Source organism: Pseudonaja textilis, chromosome 2, assembly GCF_049901715.1.
Source record: "Pseudonaja textilis isolate UNSWEBS1 chromosome 2, rPseTex1.2, whole genome shotgun sequence".
Taxonomy (NCBI): Eukaryota; Metazoa; Chordata; class Lepidosauria; order Squamata; family Elapidae; genus Pseudonaja; species Pseudonaja textilis.
Window position 1 is genome coordinate 76,418,478 of NC_141991.1, and position 18,993 is coordinate 76,437,470.

Genomic DNA, 18,993 nt, shown 5'->3' on the forward strand with positions numbered 1-18,993 from the left:
CAACCTTTTTCAATCTTCTGACAAGCAAAGTCAATGGAGAAGTCAGATTCATTTAACAACCATGTCAGTAACTTAACAACTGCAGTGTGGCAAAAAGGTCATAAAGTGAGGTAAAACTCACTTAACAACTGTCTCATTTAGCAATAGAAAATTTGGGCTCAATTGTGATCATTAATTGAGGAGTGCCTGTGTTATACAACATACAGTAGTGGGTATTATTTATTAAGAAAGAATCAGAGGAAAAATTATCAAAATAATAAAGAAACTAACCTGTAAGAAGAGAAAGAAAACTATAATAACAGGCTCACCGAACCTGTGGGCCTTATGTTTCACTTTGGGTAAATTATATTCCCTAAGGGGGATATAGTAGCAAATACCTGAATAGATTATAACTATTCTATAATAGATCATAGAAAAAAGTCAAATGCTGTCATATGTCCAGAATGCAGGGCATAGAATAATGAATTTTAGTTACATAAAGGCTCAGCCTAAATGAGTTTTATAAGATTCCTAATAATAGAAGCATTTGGATCATGAAACCACAAATATCCAACTAGGAGGTGAGCATTCTTCAAGCGAAGACTTGACAACTATACAGGTAATCCTCGATTTATGACCCCAATTGAGTCCAGAATTTCATTGCTAATCAAAGAGAGTTTTAAGAGAGTTTTGCCCCATGTTACGACCTTTCTTGCCACAGGTGTTAGGTAAATCACTGCAGTTGTTAAGTTAGTAACATGGTTGTTAAGTGAATCTGGTTTCCCTATTGACTTTGATTTTCTGAAGGTTGTAAAAGGTGATCATGTGACCCGGGACAGTGCTGCTATCATAAATATGAACCAGCTGCCAAGCGTCCGAATTTTGATCACATCACCATAAAGATGCTGCAACAGTCATAAAGTTGAAAAATGGTCATGTCACTTTTTCAGTTCCGTTGTAATTTTAAAAGGTTGTAAGTCAAGGACTACCTATACATATAGGAGGCTGTCAGAGTATATTCATGAACTGGAATAGAGCTTGGTAACAAGGTCAGCCAATGAATAGGCATAGCTATTAAGTCAGCCAATGAGAACTGTTAAGTTTGGGAAAAGAGAGGCTGAACCAGAGCATGAGTGCAACAATACTTTATTATAACAATAAAGGGCTGACCGTGCTTGCCACGCCTGGAACTGGCTCGCAGCGATCAGCAACTGGTTGGACCCCGCAGCCTGCTTTTATAGCCGGCTGCTGGGGGGAACCAGCCAATGAGGAAAGGGGGAGAAACGCCCCCGCAAAGTGAATGGACCTGAGTGAGAACTCCTAGAGTCCTCAGGACATAACACCCCTTCCCCCCAGATGCGAACACGCATAGTCTTTGAGGTAGGCAGGAGGTTTATGTTGGCGCCCGGAATGGCGCAGCTCTGGAACGCTGACTGTCCGTTCAGAGTCTGTCTGGGAAGGCAGAGCCGGGTAAGTGTCACCAACGTGCCCCTCGGTTCGGGCAAGCCCGGGACTCATAGGGTTGGTCACTGGGGACATGCTCCCGTAGACTGGATTGGGCTGGTCCACTGTCTGGGCGCCGCTGTCCGTGCTCGGGCTTTCTGGAATGACTGTTGGTGTGTACTGGTCGCTGGGAAGGATGTGGATGTGGGGTTGATGCTGAGACCTCCCGTCTCTTTGTGATTCTGGGTCCCTGCTCGTGTGGGTGCTGAGGCACCTACGCAGCTGGTCTAGGTGCCTTCTCCAGACCCGGCCGTCCTCCAGTCTGACCCGATACAACCTTGGTCCGGTGATGGCCACGATCTCGCCCGGGATCCACAGGGGTCTCCAGCGAAGTTCCTCGCGAATACTGGCTCCTGTAAGATAAAATGTCTAACCCCGATGTGGAAGCGAGGGGAGAGTCAGGGCAGTATTGTGGGTGAAGTCTGTCCAATACAGTCCTCAGACGCCTGCCCATCAGGAGCTCAGCTGGGGACTTGTTGGTGACTGAACATGGAGTTGAATGCTGGCTCATCAGGAACGCGAGAGTTTGTGGTGCCAGTCATCCTTGCTGAACCTAGCCAGGGCTTCTTTAGTGGTCCTGACGGCCCTTTCAGCCAATCCGTTACTGGCAGGATGAAATGGGGCTGTGAAAATGTGGCGGATACCCAGGTTGGCAGCGAAACGGCTGAACTCGGTTGATGCGACCTGGGCCATTGTCGGAGACAATGGAGTCGGGTAGCCCGGGGTTACAAACAGGTGTGTTAATACGTTGGTGATTGCTTGTGTGGTGGTCGTGGATAGCTGTGCTACGTCAATCCATTTAGAATAGGCGTCCCACGACCACTAGGAACATCTTCCCATGCAAAGGGCCGGCCAGGTCGATGTGAATTCTGGACCACGGAGCGCTGGCGCTCTCCCATTTAGTAGGGGTGGCAATAGGAGGAGCAGGACGGGATTCCTGGCAAATGTTGCAGGAACTTACCCATCTGACAACGTCCTCGTCGAGACCTGGCCACCATACGTAGCTGCGTGCTAATGCCTTCATTCTCACGATGCCAGGGTGTCCTCGTGCAACGCCTCCAGGACTCGGCACGCAGTAAGGTCGGGATGACCACTCGAGTGCCCCACAGTAGACAGCCCTGCAAACTGGACAATTCCTGCATGCGGGTCTTGAAAGGTGAGAATTTGTTTTCAACATTGCCCCCTGGCCACCCCCTCCTCACCCAGTCGAGCACCTGGGCGGCGTTTTGTCTGCCTTGGTTTTAGCAGCAATGTCAAGGGCAGTGATGGGGAGGTCTAATTGGGTTACCTCGAAAATAGCGTGGACAGGAGCAGGGTCTTCAGCCGGGGCCGGCAAGGGACAGCGGCTGAGAGCGTCAGCGTGGGACAATGTTTTACCTGGCGGTGTATGAGTCTGTAGGAGTAGGCTGCTAGGAAGAGGGTCCATCTCGTCATCCTAGGAGAAAGGACTTGAGGGGTCTGTTTGTCCTCGGCTAGTAGACCCAGGAGGGGCTTGTGGTCTGTGACCAGCTCGAAAAAATGGCCAAAGAGAAATTCGTGAAATTTTTCACTGCTGCAACAGCCGCTAGAGCTTCCTTATCGATCTGGCTGTAATTACGCTCCGTTGCAGAGAGCGTCCTGGAGAAAAAGGCAATGGGAGCCTCGGCGCCATTAGGAAGCCTGTGGCTTAATGCCCCAATTCCAAAGGGGGATGCGTCTGCTGCCAGCACTAAAGGAAGGTTGGGGTCGAATTGAATAAGTACCGCCTCTGACGTGAGTAGTGATTTCACGGCGTGAAAAGCATGGTCTTCTTTGTGCCCCCAGTGCCAAGGTGACTTTTTATCCAGTAATCTGTGTAGGGGTTCAGCTACTGATGCTTTATGGGGCAAGAAAGACGCGTAAAAGTTTAATAGCCCCAAGAAGGCCTGTAGTTCAGTTTTGGAGGTTGGAGTGGGTGCCTCGTGAATTGCCTTAACCTTGGACTCCAGGGGGTGAATGCCAGAGGCGTCAATTTTATAACCCAGAAAGTCCACCTGTCTAGTGGCAATGGCGCATTTTTCTTTTTTTTCAATTTGAGGCCATGCTGTCTGAACCTCTCTAACACTGCTCGAACTCTCTGGAAGAGTTGGGGTCTGTCCCTGGCCGAGACTAAGATGTCGTCGAAGTAGGGTACTACTCCAGGAGGCCCTGTAAAATCCGCTCCATGAGGGATTGAAAGATACCTGGGGCAACACTTACGCCAAATTGGAGACGCTTGCATCGGAAAGCACCCCTGTGAGTGACAATGGTCTGGAGTTCCGCTGTTTGGTTGTCAACAGGGAACTGTTGATACGCTTGAGACATGTCCAATTTGGCAAAAATGCTGCCAGGTTCAAAAGTGTGTAATAAATGCTGAATGACGGGCACTGGGTAGCGCTAACTTGTAGAAACTTATTGATTGTGGTCTTGTAGTCCGAGCAAATTCTCAGGCTACCGTCTTTTTTGAGGGTGTGACAATGGGCGTCTCCCATTTGGCGAAATCTGTTGGCTCAATGACCCCTTGTTTTAATAGTTTATCCAATTCAGCATCTAGTTTTGGCCGAATGGCGAATGGGACCCTACGCGGTTTTAGCCTGATTGGGACTGCCTGGGGTCGACTGAGAACGATATTGGGGTACCGTTATAACACCCCAGCTCATCGCTGAATACATCTGAGTAATCAGCGAATAAGGAGTCAGTGTCTGAGGTTGAGACAGCATGGACTCCTGTTAGCCCTAGGCCGAGATGGGGAAACCAATCGAGCCCCAATAAGGTAGGGAGATTGCCGTTAACTACCACTAGAGGTAGGTGACCTTTAAAAGCTCTAAAATTGACAAGGAACTTGCCTCTGCCGATTACAGGAATGGTCTTCCCTGGTAGTCCTTCAGGCTGAAATGGCACTTCTGGAGCCGGCTAGTGGTCAGGCTGGGCTGGAGCCTCTTGAGGGTGTTCCACGAGATAATTGAGAGCGCTGACCCTGTGTCAACCTCCATGCGGCACGGTTTACCTTCTAAGGAAACGGAGAGAGAGATTTTACTCACAGTGTGGCAAGTGCTTGGCACGGTGGTGCGTGCGACAGTTCAATACTTGCCTCTGTGGCCCCGAGTGTGAGAAGGGGGTGCCTTTGTGTTGAGCTTTAAGGGGCTTGGCAGACTCTCGCGATGTGCCCCCTTTTATGGCAGTTATTACAGGTGGCTCCTTTGAACTTGCAGGTGGCCTCAGATGAGATCCACCACAGGCTAGGCACAGGGTGATGTGCTTGGGTGGACCGATGTTTTCTTGTTTGGCTCCTACCTGCAGCCGTCTGTCGTTGGAGAGGCGGTGGACGTCGTTTTCATCACTCAGGGATTCCTCTGTTACCACCTCCTCGGAGTGGACTGGAATTGACGTCAGCTTGGCAGACGGGCCATGGATTTCGGTGGCTGAGTGCGCTGCCAGTTCTGCTGCTAAGGCCTCCTCGACTGCTTGTGTGAGATTGAGGTCTTTTTCGCGAGGAGGCGCCTTTGAAGGTGTAGGTCCTTGACCCCGCAGACTAGTTGATCGAGGAGCATGTCCTCCAGGTAGGTTCCAAACCCACAATGCAATGCTGCTGTTCTGAGGCGGCCATATACTGATTAATGGTTTCCTTGTCCGCTTGCTTCCTCATACGGAAGGTGAATCTCCTGGCAATCTGTGAGGGCCTGGGAGAATAGTGGTTAGTGAGGATTTCAAGTAGCTCTGACCAAGGAACGTTCTTCAACTCACGTGGAGCCACGAGAGCTGTGGCAGTATCGAAGGCGATGGCTCCACAGTAGATCAGGAAATACGATTTTTCCGATGCTCTCCAGCATCAGCCAGCCCAATTGCATCGATATAATGGTTAAAACGGTTCTTGTATGATTCCCACTTCTCCTCATCCGGTTTGAACGCTGGGAAGGCTGGATTGGAGTTCATGGTGATGGGGCCGGTAGAACAACCTGTGGACAAAATCTCTCTGGGGCAGCAGAAAAATGTTCTAGTGCCTGTGGCAGGCAAGTGATTTCAGCTCTGGAGAGGCTTTTGCAATCTCTCTCTCTCTCTGGGTTAGCCACGTTTGGCCGTCAGCCGTTGGCGGCGTTTGAATTCACGCCTGTGTGGGCGTCAGTGACTCGGCTACAGCATCGTGCTGTGCCTTTTAGGTTGGAAATTCAAATGACAGCCGTTTGAATTTCGCGCCTAAACAATGAGCGGCTGCGGCTCGCAGCGCTTCACTTTCCCTGTAGCTGGGCTAACAAGCGGCTACAGATGCTTCTAACTTTCCGTTCTGACTGCTCTCTCTGGCTGCGGATCAGTGTTCGCTTCTATTGCTTGCTGGCCGCTTTCTCTGTCAGCGGACCAGCGTTTGCTCTTTTTGTTTGCTCTTTTTGCTTGCTGACCGCTCTCTCTGGCTGCGGATCAGCGGCTAGTGACTCAGCGGTTGCATGGTGCTTCTGGTAGCCATCCCATCCTCGTCGCCAGTGTTAAGTTTGGGAAAAGAGAGGCTGAACCAGAGCATGAGTGCAACAATACTTTATTATAACAATAAAGGGCTGACCGTGCTTGCCACGCCTGGAACTGGCTCACAGCGATCAGCAACTGGTTGGACCCCGCAGCCTGCTTTTATAGCTGGCTGCTGGGGAGAACCAAACAATGGGTAAAGGGGAGAAACGCCCCCGCAAAGTGAATGGACCTGAGTGAGAACTCCTAGAGTCCTCAGGACATAACAAGAACTGTTTGGAAACTGAAATTAGAAGTGGCCTAGGTGTGGCTCTATATTAAGCTCTGCAGCTCTGAAGCTATGTTGAGCTCTGAGTCTGTCTAATTGAAATGGAACTGTTTCTCTCCTCTGCTTCCTTGCTGAACTGAAGTGAAACTGGTGTCTGGTTCTGAGCTACTGAAGTTACTTGTAACTGCTTCTGTTTGAGTTTGCTCCATATTGGAGGAATCTACAACTGGTTTGTAAAATTTATTTATTATGTTTATAAAGATGTTAAATGAAGTATCAGCCATCTGTGTTTATTTTTCTGGCACTGAATTAATGCTGCAAAACTCTGAATAGAAGCTTTCGTTTGTACTGGACAAAGGGTTAGACTTGATAAGCTAAATGACACTCTCCATCTTTTAAGATTCTATTAATGTATCCATTTCCCATGAAGAAATGGATTTTAAATTTCCCTGGCAAAAAAAAAAAAAAAAAGCAAACCATTGCACCCTTAGTTATACTATATTTTGCAATTTTATAATCCCCACCTTAGCGACACTAAGGAAATTACAGATAATCATATACTGGCCACATTTTCTTTTAATACTAGACCCGTCTGCTTGCTTATTAGAAATAATAATAGATGTTCAGTGGGGCCAATATTTTTTAACTCAAAACATATATTTCTACAGTCAAAAAGCATCTCATTACTTTCTGTCTTTTGGGTAGTGATGCTTTTAAAAGTGCCAGATGGCAAACAAATTATAAACTCTTCTAAACTGGTTCACTGAATTTAAGAACTACCAATGTTTATTCTTTATCAGGGCACATTAACATAAAGTTTAACAACATCTGCTTTGTATTGAAAAATTTGCAAATCTGTTAGGAATGACGACGGGTCTTCTTTGCAATTGCACATGAAATTTCTTCAGCTTGATTAGGTAAGTTCATTTAACTTAACAGTTCCAATTTTAAATTTATTACGCTCTTATCAATAATTAATCTAGTGGTTTTTGTTGGTGGGTTACCCAGGTAGCATTTGCATGCTATTGTAGAAAGCAGCAGTGCTCTTGATGTGTCTCCACAGCCCTGCTGAGATGGAGCTGATTTTTCCCAGGTGAACTGTGTTGAGATTTCACTGTCATGCTGAGCACCAAAAAGGCATAAATGCAGCTGCCATCCTTCCCTCAATATTCTTCCCTTCTCTGTTCTACATTCCGTTCCCAGTATGCCTGGCCTCTCTGGTTGGTCAGTGTCACATTCACAGGGCAATCTCAGAACAGCAGTTGAATGTGAGATGCCCTCTGGTGAGCCACATTAGTTTTTTTTCTGCTGGAATGAATGGCAGTTATTTCCCACACGAGAGAATATTTTTGCAACACCACTGAATGAGAGGTAATGTAACCTCTGGATAATAAAAGGAATAAAAATGCTATTTACAAAAAGCTAAGCTTGGATCGCAGAATCCTAAAATATACAAGCACTCCTCGACTTATGGCTGCAATTGAGCCCAAAATTTCTATTGCTAAGCAAGAGTTGTTCTTCTTTCCCCATTTTATGACCTTTCTTGCCACAGTTGTTAAGTGAATCATTGCAGTTGTTAAGTTAGTAACATGGTTGTTAAGTGAATCTGGCTTCCTCATTGACCTGGCTTGTCAGAAGGTTGCAAAAAGGTGATCACATGACCCAGGGACACTACCACTGTCATAAATACATGCCAGTTGCTGAGCAACTGAATTTTGGTCATATGACCATGGGAATGCTGCAATGGTAATAAATGTGAAAAACTATCATAGGTCTTTTATTTTCAGTGCCGTTGTAACTTTGAAAGGTCACTAAATGAATGGTTGTAAGTCTAGAACAACCTGCAGTGTGTTTAGACTATTCTAGGGTTCTACAAAAATCGAAATATAAAAAGAATAATTAGCTGTTACGTTAAAATAATTTGTTGTGTTTTCTCTTTCCATCTACTCTATAAGAACCCTTGCAAATAAATAGAAAATAAGGAATGCATGTGCTTTCTGTCAACTGAAGTAATTGGAAAACACACATACACATTTTCATGATTAAGTAGACAACATATCTACAGTATTCTGAATTGTAATATTACAGGAGAGAATTGAGCAGAATATGTTACAATTTGGTACTCTCGAGATATGCAGATTTTAATTTGTAAATAATATATTATAATAGTATGCAACCAAAAACTGGAGTCCAGGTGTCATTTAATGTACAATTCTAGAAGCCAGTTAAAATTGTTATTACCTTCTTATAAATTTGTGTGGGTTTTTTTGTATGAGTGGAGTACACCACTTTCCTCTGGTTCTTTACACAATCTGCATTGCAAAACATTGGATGATTTTTCAGTTCTGGCCTTTTTTGCATTAGTTTGAATAGCTTACTCTTGAATAACCAAAATCAAACATTTTATTATTATTATTCCAATTATAAGTCATTGCCACTTTTGCCTTTATCCACTTTCCCCTTGTCCTTTTGTAAAACTGACCATGTAATGCTTTTCCTTGATAGCATTCTGTTTGTATTTTTATTGTTTCATTTCAATAATCATAGGTTTGTTTTCTGTACATTAGTAAAGTCCAATATTTAACTTACACCACTCTGTTCTTAGCTATCCTTTACATAATCATCCAATGCATGCTTTTCTACTTCATCAGTTTCTTTGATCTGAAGCAAACTTCTGCCTTCATTTCTGAGAGACTGGTATCAATACCACTGTACTTGGTATCAATACCAAGTACAGTTTACTTGTTTTTTTGGTTCAAAGTGTGCAATTTTTTGTGCAGTATCACAAGTACAGCCCAGATGTTGTTGGCTTTGATGGTGCTTCTACCTTTCAATTTTGTCATTAGCACTCCTCACTCCTTTGATGTATTCTTTATTAATCACATTTTTAAACTATCGACACTTGGATTCTCCAACTACAAAATGTCCAGCTGTTTGTAGGCTTTATTCTGATGACTTTTGATGGGCTGCCCTTTCAATTTCTTATTGTTCATGATTTTACTCAAATGCATTGTCACATATATGTATATATGATGACTATTATTTTTATGTATGTATATACTACAGTTATTATCTATTAGGCAAACATACCTAACATTCTCCTATTTTTCCCACAACAACAACAACCCTGTGAGGTCAGTTGGCTGAGAGGGGGAATGGCCAAAATCACCCAGCTGGTTTTAATGCCTAGGATAGAAGTATAACTCACCATCTCCTGTAGTAGACCAAACTGACTTTATTAGTATTATTATTTCATTTAAAATAGCCATTCGGTATAGCCTCTTAATTTGCACAACTGATCTCAAAAAATCTGTAATAAACAATAAAAATTAACCATTAACTCAAGGGTAGGAGACAATTTCCCCCCCTGGAATAGAATGAAGTTAATACCTCCTTAAAATCTGTACTAAGGGAAGAAAATTAACAAAGTGACAAGTAGTAAGTATAAACATATTTTCTTTACTGTATTTAACTGAAATTAAGACTAATTTCCCTGACATAATTATCTTTCACATGAAAAGTTCAACTTGGATTCAGTGAGTATATTGAATTAACAAAGATGAATTTTAACCTCTGCTTACTTCTGCAGGGCATGGGCTAATCTTAACAACAGGACTGTCTTTCCTTTTCCATGAATTATGGCACTTTAATAACATCTCATCTACTTTATTAAAAGACAAGGTTCATCAGACAATCCCAAATTCTGCATGTAACCTTTTGGGATGTACTGCTGGAGGTTGTACAGAACAGATTAAATTGGTCTTTTTACATCATAATTTCCTTTCATACAAGAGAAATCCAGAGTGCCTTATATTTCCAGTGTCATGCAAAATATTCATATTCTTACAGAGAAAATGTAAAAACTTCAGATTTAATGAAGAAATATAACAAAACAAGGAGCATAGGGAGATTGCTTTTCCCATGTTCCCTATTACTAATTATTAAAAAGTATCTTTATTCACAGCAGAAAAACCCATTGGTAATTACTTCAGACAAGTATAAAAATTAAAACCAAGGCCATGTTCAATTCTACAAATGTCATGTTCAGGAACAAAATACCATACAATGTTTTGGTTCATCAACTTCCATATTTTTTCCTTTCTTCTCCCTCCTAAATGTGATTGTAAATCTATAAAACTAAGAGAGGAAGAACAATGCCTTTTCATTCTTCTTTCTTTCACCTCTCTCCTTGTTTTTTATTCCAAGCCTTAGGTCTAGGGCAGAAGTGTCAAACTGCTTGCCCATGGGTGGATGCATCACCTGCAGGCCACATCTATCCCAGCTCCACAAAGGTAAAAAATGTTGCAATACATGATGTGATGCCATGTGATGCAATCAAGTTTGACATCCACATCTAGAGGACAAAACCTCCTAACATGAAAGCTGAGATTTAAAAAGGTGGATTTTACCAGTTCTTGCCAACTACAGTGGCAGTGCTCATCTCCATTTCAAGGCCATTGAGCTAGTGCTGTCCAAAGACATTTCTGCAGTCATATGGACAGCATGATGTCATGGATCACTGCTACCTTCCCACCTATGTAATTCCTATTTATCTACTCGCATCTACTCGAGTCTGTAATTTACTTCTTTAGAGCAGCCTTATTCCATGTAAATTCCTAACATACACCGTTAGGCTGAGAGCTTTATACTGAAATTATTTTCCTAACAGTAAGAGTGAAAAAAAAAAGATAACTTCATGCTGCACTGTATCAATAACCCCATCATTTTTCTAGTTACAAAATGAGTATACTGACTTAAGTCAATTATCTTATGATAACTTCCCAGATAACTCTGAGATTCCTTTTATGTACAGTCTAATCAATAATTTTAAACAAGTCACTTTTTATATACCAGTACATATTCAATATATGTGCTGAGTGGCTTCTGAAGACCTACACACACAAACACACACACACGGAATGCAGATTGATTATAACAGCAGAGTGATTAGCATCTTGAAATTAAGGCAATTCTAACATGAAAAACAGAGAAAGAGAATTGGCATCATTAGAATGCAAATAGCACATTAGCAACCCCACAAATGCAAGTAATAAAAATAAGCAGCTAACACAAAATTAGAGTCAATAGTTCCCCTTAATAATAATAAAAAAATCACAGTTACATAAAGAATTGAATCAATTGTTAATACATTCTTTCAGGATGAAAGTTTGAGATTAAGTACTGAACAGAAAATTGTTAATTGCAATGATATCTGACTCTGCACCTGAACATGATATTGCGTCCTAACTATTATGTATTAAAAATACCAAATCCCCTCTGCCAAATTACAAATTATAGCCAGCATATAAATTGTGGGGATGGGAATGATTGTGAAGTACTGAAAAGGTGGCTTGAAACTGTACACAAAAAAATTGTTTTGAGCTTCTAATATGAACAGAGATATATTTAATTATATTCCAGTACAAAATCTGATTCTGATATTGCTGACTGTGTGAAATAGGAGTTTAGCTCTATCAAAGACAGACATTTTTCAGAGAACACAGGAGCCTAGCATTTTTATCTTACTCTTTTTGTTAGTGTATGGCTTGCTTAGTTATAGGGTCCGCTTATTTGTGTATGGGCTTGCCAAGTTCTTATACTGAAGCTCATCAAAGCATAATATGACAATGGATTTTTGATTTTCAGTCAGTTTGTTCTAAAGCCCAATGTTGAGTCGGGCTGAGAACGAATGACTATGTCCCACCTTCTCCATTGGCTTCAGTATCTATGGAAAGCTACAACCTAGGTCTCCTTCATCCTAGCCCGGAGCATTAATTACACCACCATCCTGGCTCTCAAACCTAGCATTTTTTTTAAATAACAAACATAAGTAATAAATACATTAAGATAAAACAAAAAGAAACAAACAAAAAACTCAAAAGACCAGACTCCAGTGGGGTTTTTCTTTTCTGACACCAATTTTCTACATTTTTATGTTTCAGTGGAAGAAAATACAACTTTCAGTATGACGTGTGCCATAAATTTAAATCGGACTTGCAGGTTTTCTAATTGATGTAGTCTCTCTCGAATTTTTAAAGAATAAGCAAAAAGTATTAAACCTGTAGGACAGGGGTTCCCAACCTGGGGTGCTTGCACCCCCTGGGGGTGCGAGACGATATTCCAGGGTGTGTGAGAAAAGTCCAGGTAAATAATAGGATATTGGCTATATGTTGGCATTTTTATTTATTATGCAATGGATTAACTTTGTTTTCATTTTAGAGTTAAGTATCATTATTTAGTGGCCGTCACATACATAGTTGAAAAGATTCAATCCTAACATATATTTAACACATTCAGTAGTTCCCAAAGTCTAAATTTCAGGGGGTGCAAGGTTCGAGTGAAATTTCTTTAGGCGTACGGGGCGAAAACAAGGTTGGGAACCACTGCTGTAGGATCATGTACATAACTAAAACAAAGCTGATAACATGCCTGGTTATAATTACTATGATTTTGAAATAATTCTGCTGATCATTCTGTCCAAGAATATATCACTTCATCTGGGAAGACAGATGTATTTAGATGAACTGCATAACTTTTCACAGAAGTACAGCATCCAATTTCTTTTTTCTCCCATCATCCTTAAGATTTCAGGATCAGATTTGTCAAATCAGTTCCTTGATTGAAGCAATTAATAACCAGCACTTACATTACTGTGAGAAATAGTCTCTGCATGTTCACTTACAGAAAAAAAAAACCCTTTAGCAATAGATTTGGCAGAACAAAAGAGAGTTTAAAAGAGTTCAAAATGTTTTGAACAAGCTTCTATAGTTTCTATGGAAATATCAGTTGTTACCAAAGAGACCATACAAAGTTATAGCTATGAGCACTGTATTAGCCAGAGCAATATTGCAGGACTTGTGAAACTGCTTTCCTGTAATAATTATGGATCCTATGTTTTAAGGACTACCAGTTCTGAATTGAAGCTGTAACTGTAGTGAACAATAACTAAGGCCAATAGAATATGTATTATCATGTTAACCTATGCACCCTTTTTCTGTTTTATTTCTTTTTGCCAAAAGATTTCCTAGAGCTAAGTTGTATTTCTCATTAGTGTTTTCAGCATTTGACTGTCAATATAACTGTCAATAATATAACCCACTGTTTTATATTACTGTATAAGAGACAAACAATTCTAGCACATTGTTGTTTAGGTCCACTGAGAGGTGTACCATCCTGGGAGATTCTCAAAGTCACAGTGAAACAAAAAAACACATTTATCAATATTACCTTTCATTGCTGCCATTATTGACCGTTGGTATTTAGCCTGAGAAATCAAGATTAATCCTAATTCCATCACATCTATATAGTGCTAGAGTAAACTATTTCAGTTCTAAATTTGGACATCTGCAGCCATACAGCACATTTTTATCACATTAAATTTAGAGAATAGTCCTAATATAGGCTTGTTCTTTCTTCAAAGAAACTGGAGCTGAATGTTAAAGAGTCAAATCATATTTATTTATTTATTTCAGGAAGATCATTCCCAGGTCCTGAATAATGAATTCTATGTTATATTTCAAAACAGTATATTAAAATGCATGTTGGCGATGAAATCTAAAAACAGAAAAAGAGTAACTCTTGTTATATGAAAAAGTCTAAAACATCTAAATTAAAAGATTAAAAAATTAATATGCTAAGTATTTCTCAGATAGGAAAAAATAGCTTAATGTACACAACATGAAACAATTTCAGTCCAATATTTCTTTTACCTTGATCAAAAGGCTTGTTTGGATTCCAGTTTCTGAAATAATCATCCTAAATGAAAAAAGATGGACATAATTAAATTATATTTTAAGCACTCTTTCAGTCATATGCATGATCTAATGTGTATATATACAAGCATATCTTCCTGGCAAAAAACTATACCACATTTTATCACCCTTCTAATGAGCAGCACCTGAATGAAGTTATTTTACATTATTCCATTACAAACTTTAAATGATTTAAAGTCATGTATTAAGTTATGAACAATGGTACTATCCTATGAAGGGATGAATCTGGTTTCATTTGAACCAATATAAGCATTAGCCATTTCCATTAAGGGCATTATTAACTTTTTATGATTCTTGGTTATTACTATATTTATCAGATGTGATAATGTTTGATTTTCTCTGCCATAATTATTTGAGGAAATAGGAATCGATGTATGCCATCTTATATTTCTTAAGACTAGAAGACAATTAAAAGGAGAAAATGGCTGCCAACACTACAATAGGTACATTGGATATAAAATTAGTTAACATGAGCTAATTTTGAAAGAACAGGGTTTTAACCTTGCTGTTTGTTTCATTAAATTTAATTTTTGTAATTCCTAAATAAGATTTTATTCATTCTTGTTTCTGCTTTTCAGGCGAATCCTTCCTTTCCCTTGAATCCATCTTGGTTATTTTCTGGCCTTCTGTTTTTTGTCGAGTCTACTTTAAAAACTGTATGGGAAGCCTGTACTTGTATAACAGTGCATTTCTGTCTATGCATTTCTGTCTATGGGAGAAAGAATGTTTGTTTTATATAGGTCAATTCACTTTATAAAAAGTTCACCTTATTTTATTAGCAATGAATTTTAATTAAATGTATTAATCAATTTCATTATTTTTAAATTTTTGTTCTTGATTTTGCATTGCCATTATTCAGGGGTAGAGTGTTAGATATATGATCTAGATATGCATACACACAAACATTTATTGTGGAAAATTTTCTAAGTCAGTCTTAAGTCGAAGTTAAAGTTGGAAGTTCTATATAGAAAACTGGAGAACTTGAGTACTGCCCAGAAAACATTTTCATCCCTAGGAATGAAGAAATATAGTATGCATTAACTAATGTATTTGGCAACTTAAATATTAGAGAAGAAATACAGAATCTACTATGATAGATAGGTGTGAAATAGTTTTAATTGAGTAGGGGCAATTACAGTGAAGAATATGCAGCTCATGCAAGTAGTTTACTTACACTGAGCGGTAAAGCTACCGAGCCTTGAATTCATCTTGCCATTTTCTAATTAAAGGACAAAATCAAAGAATGATCTTAAGAAGGTTAGTCCTCATAAAGTTTTACAATGCAAGATAATAAATTACTTGCATGAACATATCTAAGTTTTAATTTCTCCTCCATGAATTAAAAGTATACATATTTGTTACATCTTTTATTCTGTAAACTACCCATTTCTTAAATCATCTAAACTGAGAATTTTAAAGGAATAAAAAAGCTTTTTTTATGGTTTCGGAGCATATGGATGCTTATACACTTTAGAAACACAGAAACAATGAATATATCACCAGCCAAAGAACTGTACTTTTGTTTCTGAAGAAACACTCATGCATAATAACTATAACATAAAGATCATTTCAGAAAAGTATCACTTGATGACAAATTTGAAAAGAATGTCATAACACAGAAATAATTGGCACAGGAATATCCATTATTGAAATATTTATTTTCCAAAACACAAATATTATTTGTACTGACAATGAGAGAAATTATAGATGAGAATAAAATCATAGTAATAGGAAACATAGAAAATACAATAAAGTATCTCAGTTAAAATCATATCAAATATATAGCATTTAACTATTGTTATATTATACAGTATTATATATTCCTCCAAAATGATTTAGTACAGCATCATTTATAAGCTCAGTTCTCAGTATGATCAGTGAATTGATTATATATGTATCTGAATACTATTATGATAGGAAATGCTTATTCACAGATGGGCTGTGTCCAAATGTTTCAGATTAGGAAGACATGAATGCTACAAATGAATTCCTTCTTTCCATCCCAATCTCCAATCTATGGAAATGGAACTTGATTGAACCTTGTTCAACTGAATATTCCTATACTAAATATGACTAAATTAATATAGCTAAATCAGCATCCAAAATTACAGTGGAGAATTCTATAAAGATTCAGTTGTAAAGGTGTTTACTTAAATTGTGAACTCAATCATCTTTGCAAATCAAATTGGAAGTTTGATTCAAAACATTGAATCTGATTATTTGATTGATTTTTTTACAATTCCAAAGTATATTTGTTTTTGAAGTTAGATGGGCTGTGAACCAATGTAATAATAAATTGTAATAATAATAAAAATGGTTTATTCTATACCTTGAATTATTAGTCCACACCCAATTATGATTTTTTTAAATCAGAACACTTCTTCAGATTGAAACCATGAAAATCTCACAACTACTTAACTACTTATTTCAATCAAATCATAGCTGATGACACATCCTTAACTTAAATGTATCTCAGACAAGCATGTTTCTGGATGTGAGAAACTTGCCTTGCAAAAAAAGAAATAAGCATAGATAACTAATGCATAACAAGTGTCACTGAGAAAGGTCAAAGGACTGCTGGTAAAGATAACAAGATTGCTCATTAAATCACTTGGCATTATATGTCCAGCTACTGGTTTGAATTTCCTGAAAATTTACCTAAGCTAGATTCTGGCATTTTTCTGAACCATGCAATGCCCAAAGGTTCACAAAAACTCTGACCTCTCTCTGAAATAAAGTTAGCATCATCTAGCAACATGAACTTTACATCTAGAATGCAGAGTTTAATAACACACACACACACACACACACACACACACACACACACACACACACAATTTAAAGTAATCCAAAGCATATAGACATGCTACAGTTTCTAAAAGTATGAATTAAATGTAGCAGATCTTAATTAGATGAGATTTTTCAGGGCACTTGAGCTTGGCTGCTGAGTTACTGAATGTTGGGTTGAGCTACTGTATTAAACATGATTGACATAATAAGTGATGCATGATTAATTACGTGCAATCTCATTTATTTCTATGGAAGCATTGAAAACATTAATTTGTCTTTTAAAAATATATAGTAAGTATATATCTTTATCAAAAACAAGAATGCAAATTTAACTAAATAACAGTTTAATTTCACATATGCCCTGATCATTTCATAAAAGATGCAAACAGGTGGGAGATAACAAATTAAATATTTTAGGACACCAAAAAGTCAAACAGAATGTAAAATTCAATACAATGTAGGTACATTAAAAAACTTCATTATTTATATATATATAAATAATGAAGAAAACATACCTCAACCTCCTGATTACGTAAGCATAATAAATAAGAAAAAACAAAAGAATATATATATAAGAAAACATACCTCAACCTCCTGATCACGTAAGCATAATAAATAAGAAAGAACAAAAGAATTATATAAAACTTTTTGTCTAGTAATAATACATAAGCAGATATATTCCATGCAATGGATAATTTAAAATCTGAAGATGTAAATCTGTTTAGACATGCAATGTGTTTAGATATTCTTCAATAAACCTGCTATACCAATTGAAAATATATGCTAGCTTCCAAATTCATGACAAATATTGCATCAGGCGCAAGAAATCTGGAGTCAAGTTTAGGTCCAGAATAAGTAGAAGTTTATTCTATTCTACCTCTATATAAAATTCTGAATTACTAATAGTCAAGGCAAATTGGCAGTAGATAAGAATCAATGGAATCCCAGGAGGGCTGGAATTAGATCTTTTGTGGGTGCGAAGAGATTTCAAACTGTTTACATGCTTGGCCTCTCCCTTGGACTCAACCTGGTCATATCCTAATTCTTGTAAATTCTGCTGCAAGCCAGAACACTGTAGAAAACTGCAAAGTAGGAACCAAGGGTAAGCCCTCTTCTCCCCAGGCATCATTGATTGGAATTGACTCCAAAGGAGGTGGCAAAACAACACAACATAATGCACCCACCTGCAAACTGGTTAATGGTATCAAAAGCTGCAGAGAGGTGAAGTAGGGCAAGAATAGATACAACCCTCCGCGCCTCATGCAACTAGTTCATTATTCTTGAATGTGGATTGCTGTTTTTGTTATCAACCTGACCTTGCTAGACAGCCTGAAATAATCACTCTATGCATTGTACAGAGTCCGTTATGGAATAAAGGAAAGCCAATGAATTTTCCACTGCCATCTTTTCTGGATTACAGTAAAGAAAATGCATTGGTCGCTATGGAATTTCTTCTTCAGGGCACATATTCCTTTTAGTCACCTAGAGTAGGGCTGATTTAGGGAGCCAAAAGAACCTTTTGACTTCTGCTAAACTGGAAGAGACTATACTAACATCACTAGGAAGACATAAATAGCCTCTCCATTTCTCAGTAGAAGGATCCAGAGTTGTCCAAAAGCATTTCCATGGTCATGTGACCAGCATGAACAGCACGCTGTTATCTTCCAACTGAATTTTACCTATTTATGTACTCATATTTGCATATTTTCAGACTGCCAAGTAGGCAGGAGCTGGGCCAGAAACACTCTGCCTTCCAGAGATATCTTACCCCCATTCCCATGCTTAACTTAGAGGAAATGGGGAAAAAAGAACTGATTCTAAGGTCAGTGAAATGATCTTGCACCGCTGGAGACTGCAACTGTAGAACTAGGGCCAGATTAAAACTTTTACATTAAGAGGAAAAGAGCAGGAAATAAATAAGAAGTAATAAATAGAAGATTAAAAATCAAAAATACCCCGCCTGCCGTTTTCATTATTTCAGAGGAACTCTGGTCATTTTCACCACCACCATAATAAGACAAAATCAACTGATAAAAATCAATACTCCCGTAAGTAAATAATAAGGTTGCCTGGAACTGAAAGCACATATGTTTAAGTTAACAATTCAACAGTGTTCTTAATAGAGTCTTTCCTCTCCTACATTTCAAATTAAGCTCTTTAAGATCTATCCACTAGGTTAATGATAGGTAGATAGGTAGGCAGGCAGGCAGACAGATAGACAAACACCGA

At 39.0% G+C, this 18,993-nt stretch overlaps 1 protein-coding gene across 2 annotated transcripts in view; it reads right to left on the minus strand.

Moving 5' to 3' along the window:
- SPOCK1 (SPARC (osteonectin), cwcv and kazal like domains proteoglycan 1) overlaps positions 1–18,993 on the minus strand; it is a 519,494-nt gene that overhangs the window by 366,895 nt on the left and 133,606 nt on the right. For both annotated transcript variants that reach the window (XM_087924354.1, XM_087924355.1), the window contains exon 3: positions 13,912–13,957. In XM_087924354.1, coding sequence (XP_087780480.1) covers positions 13,912–13,957 — 46 coding nt within the window. The remainder of the gene's footprint in view (positions 1–13,911; positions 13,958–18,993) is intronic.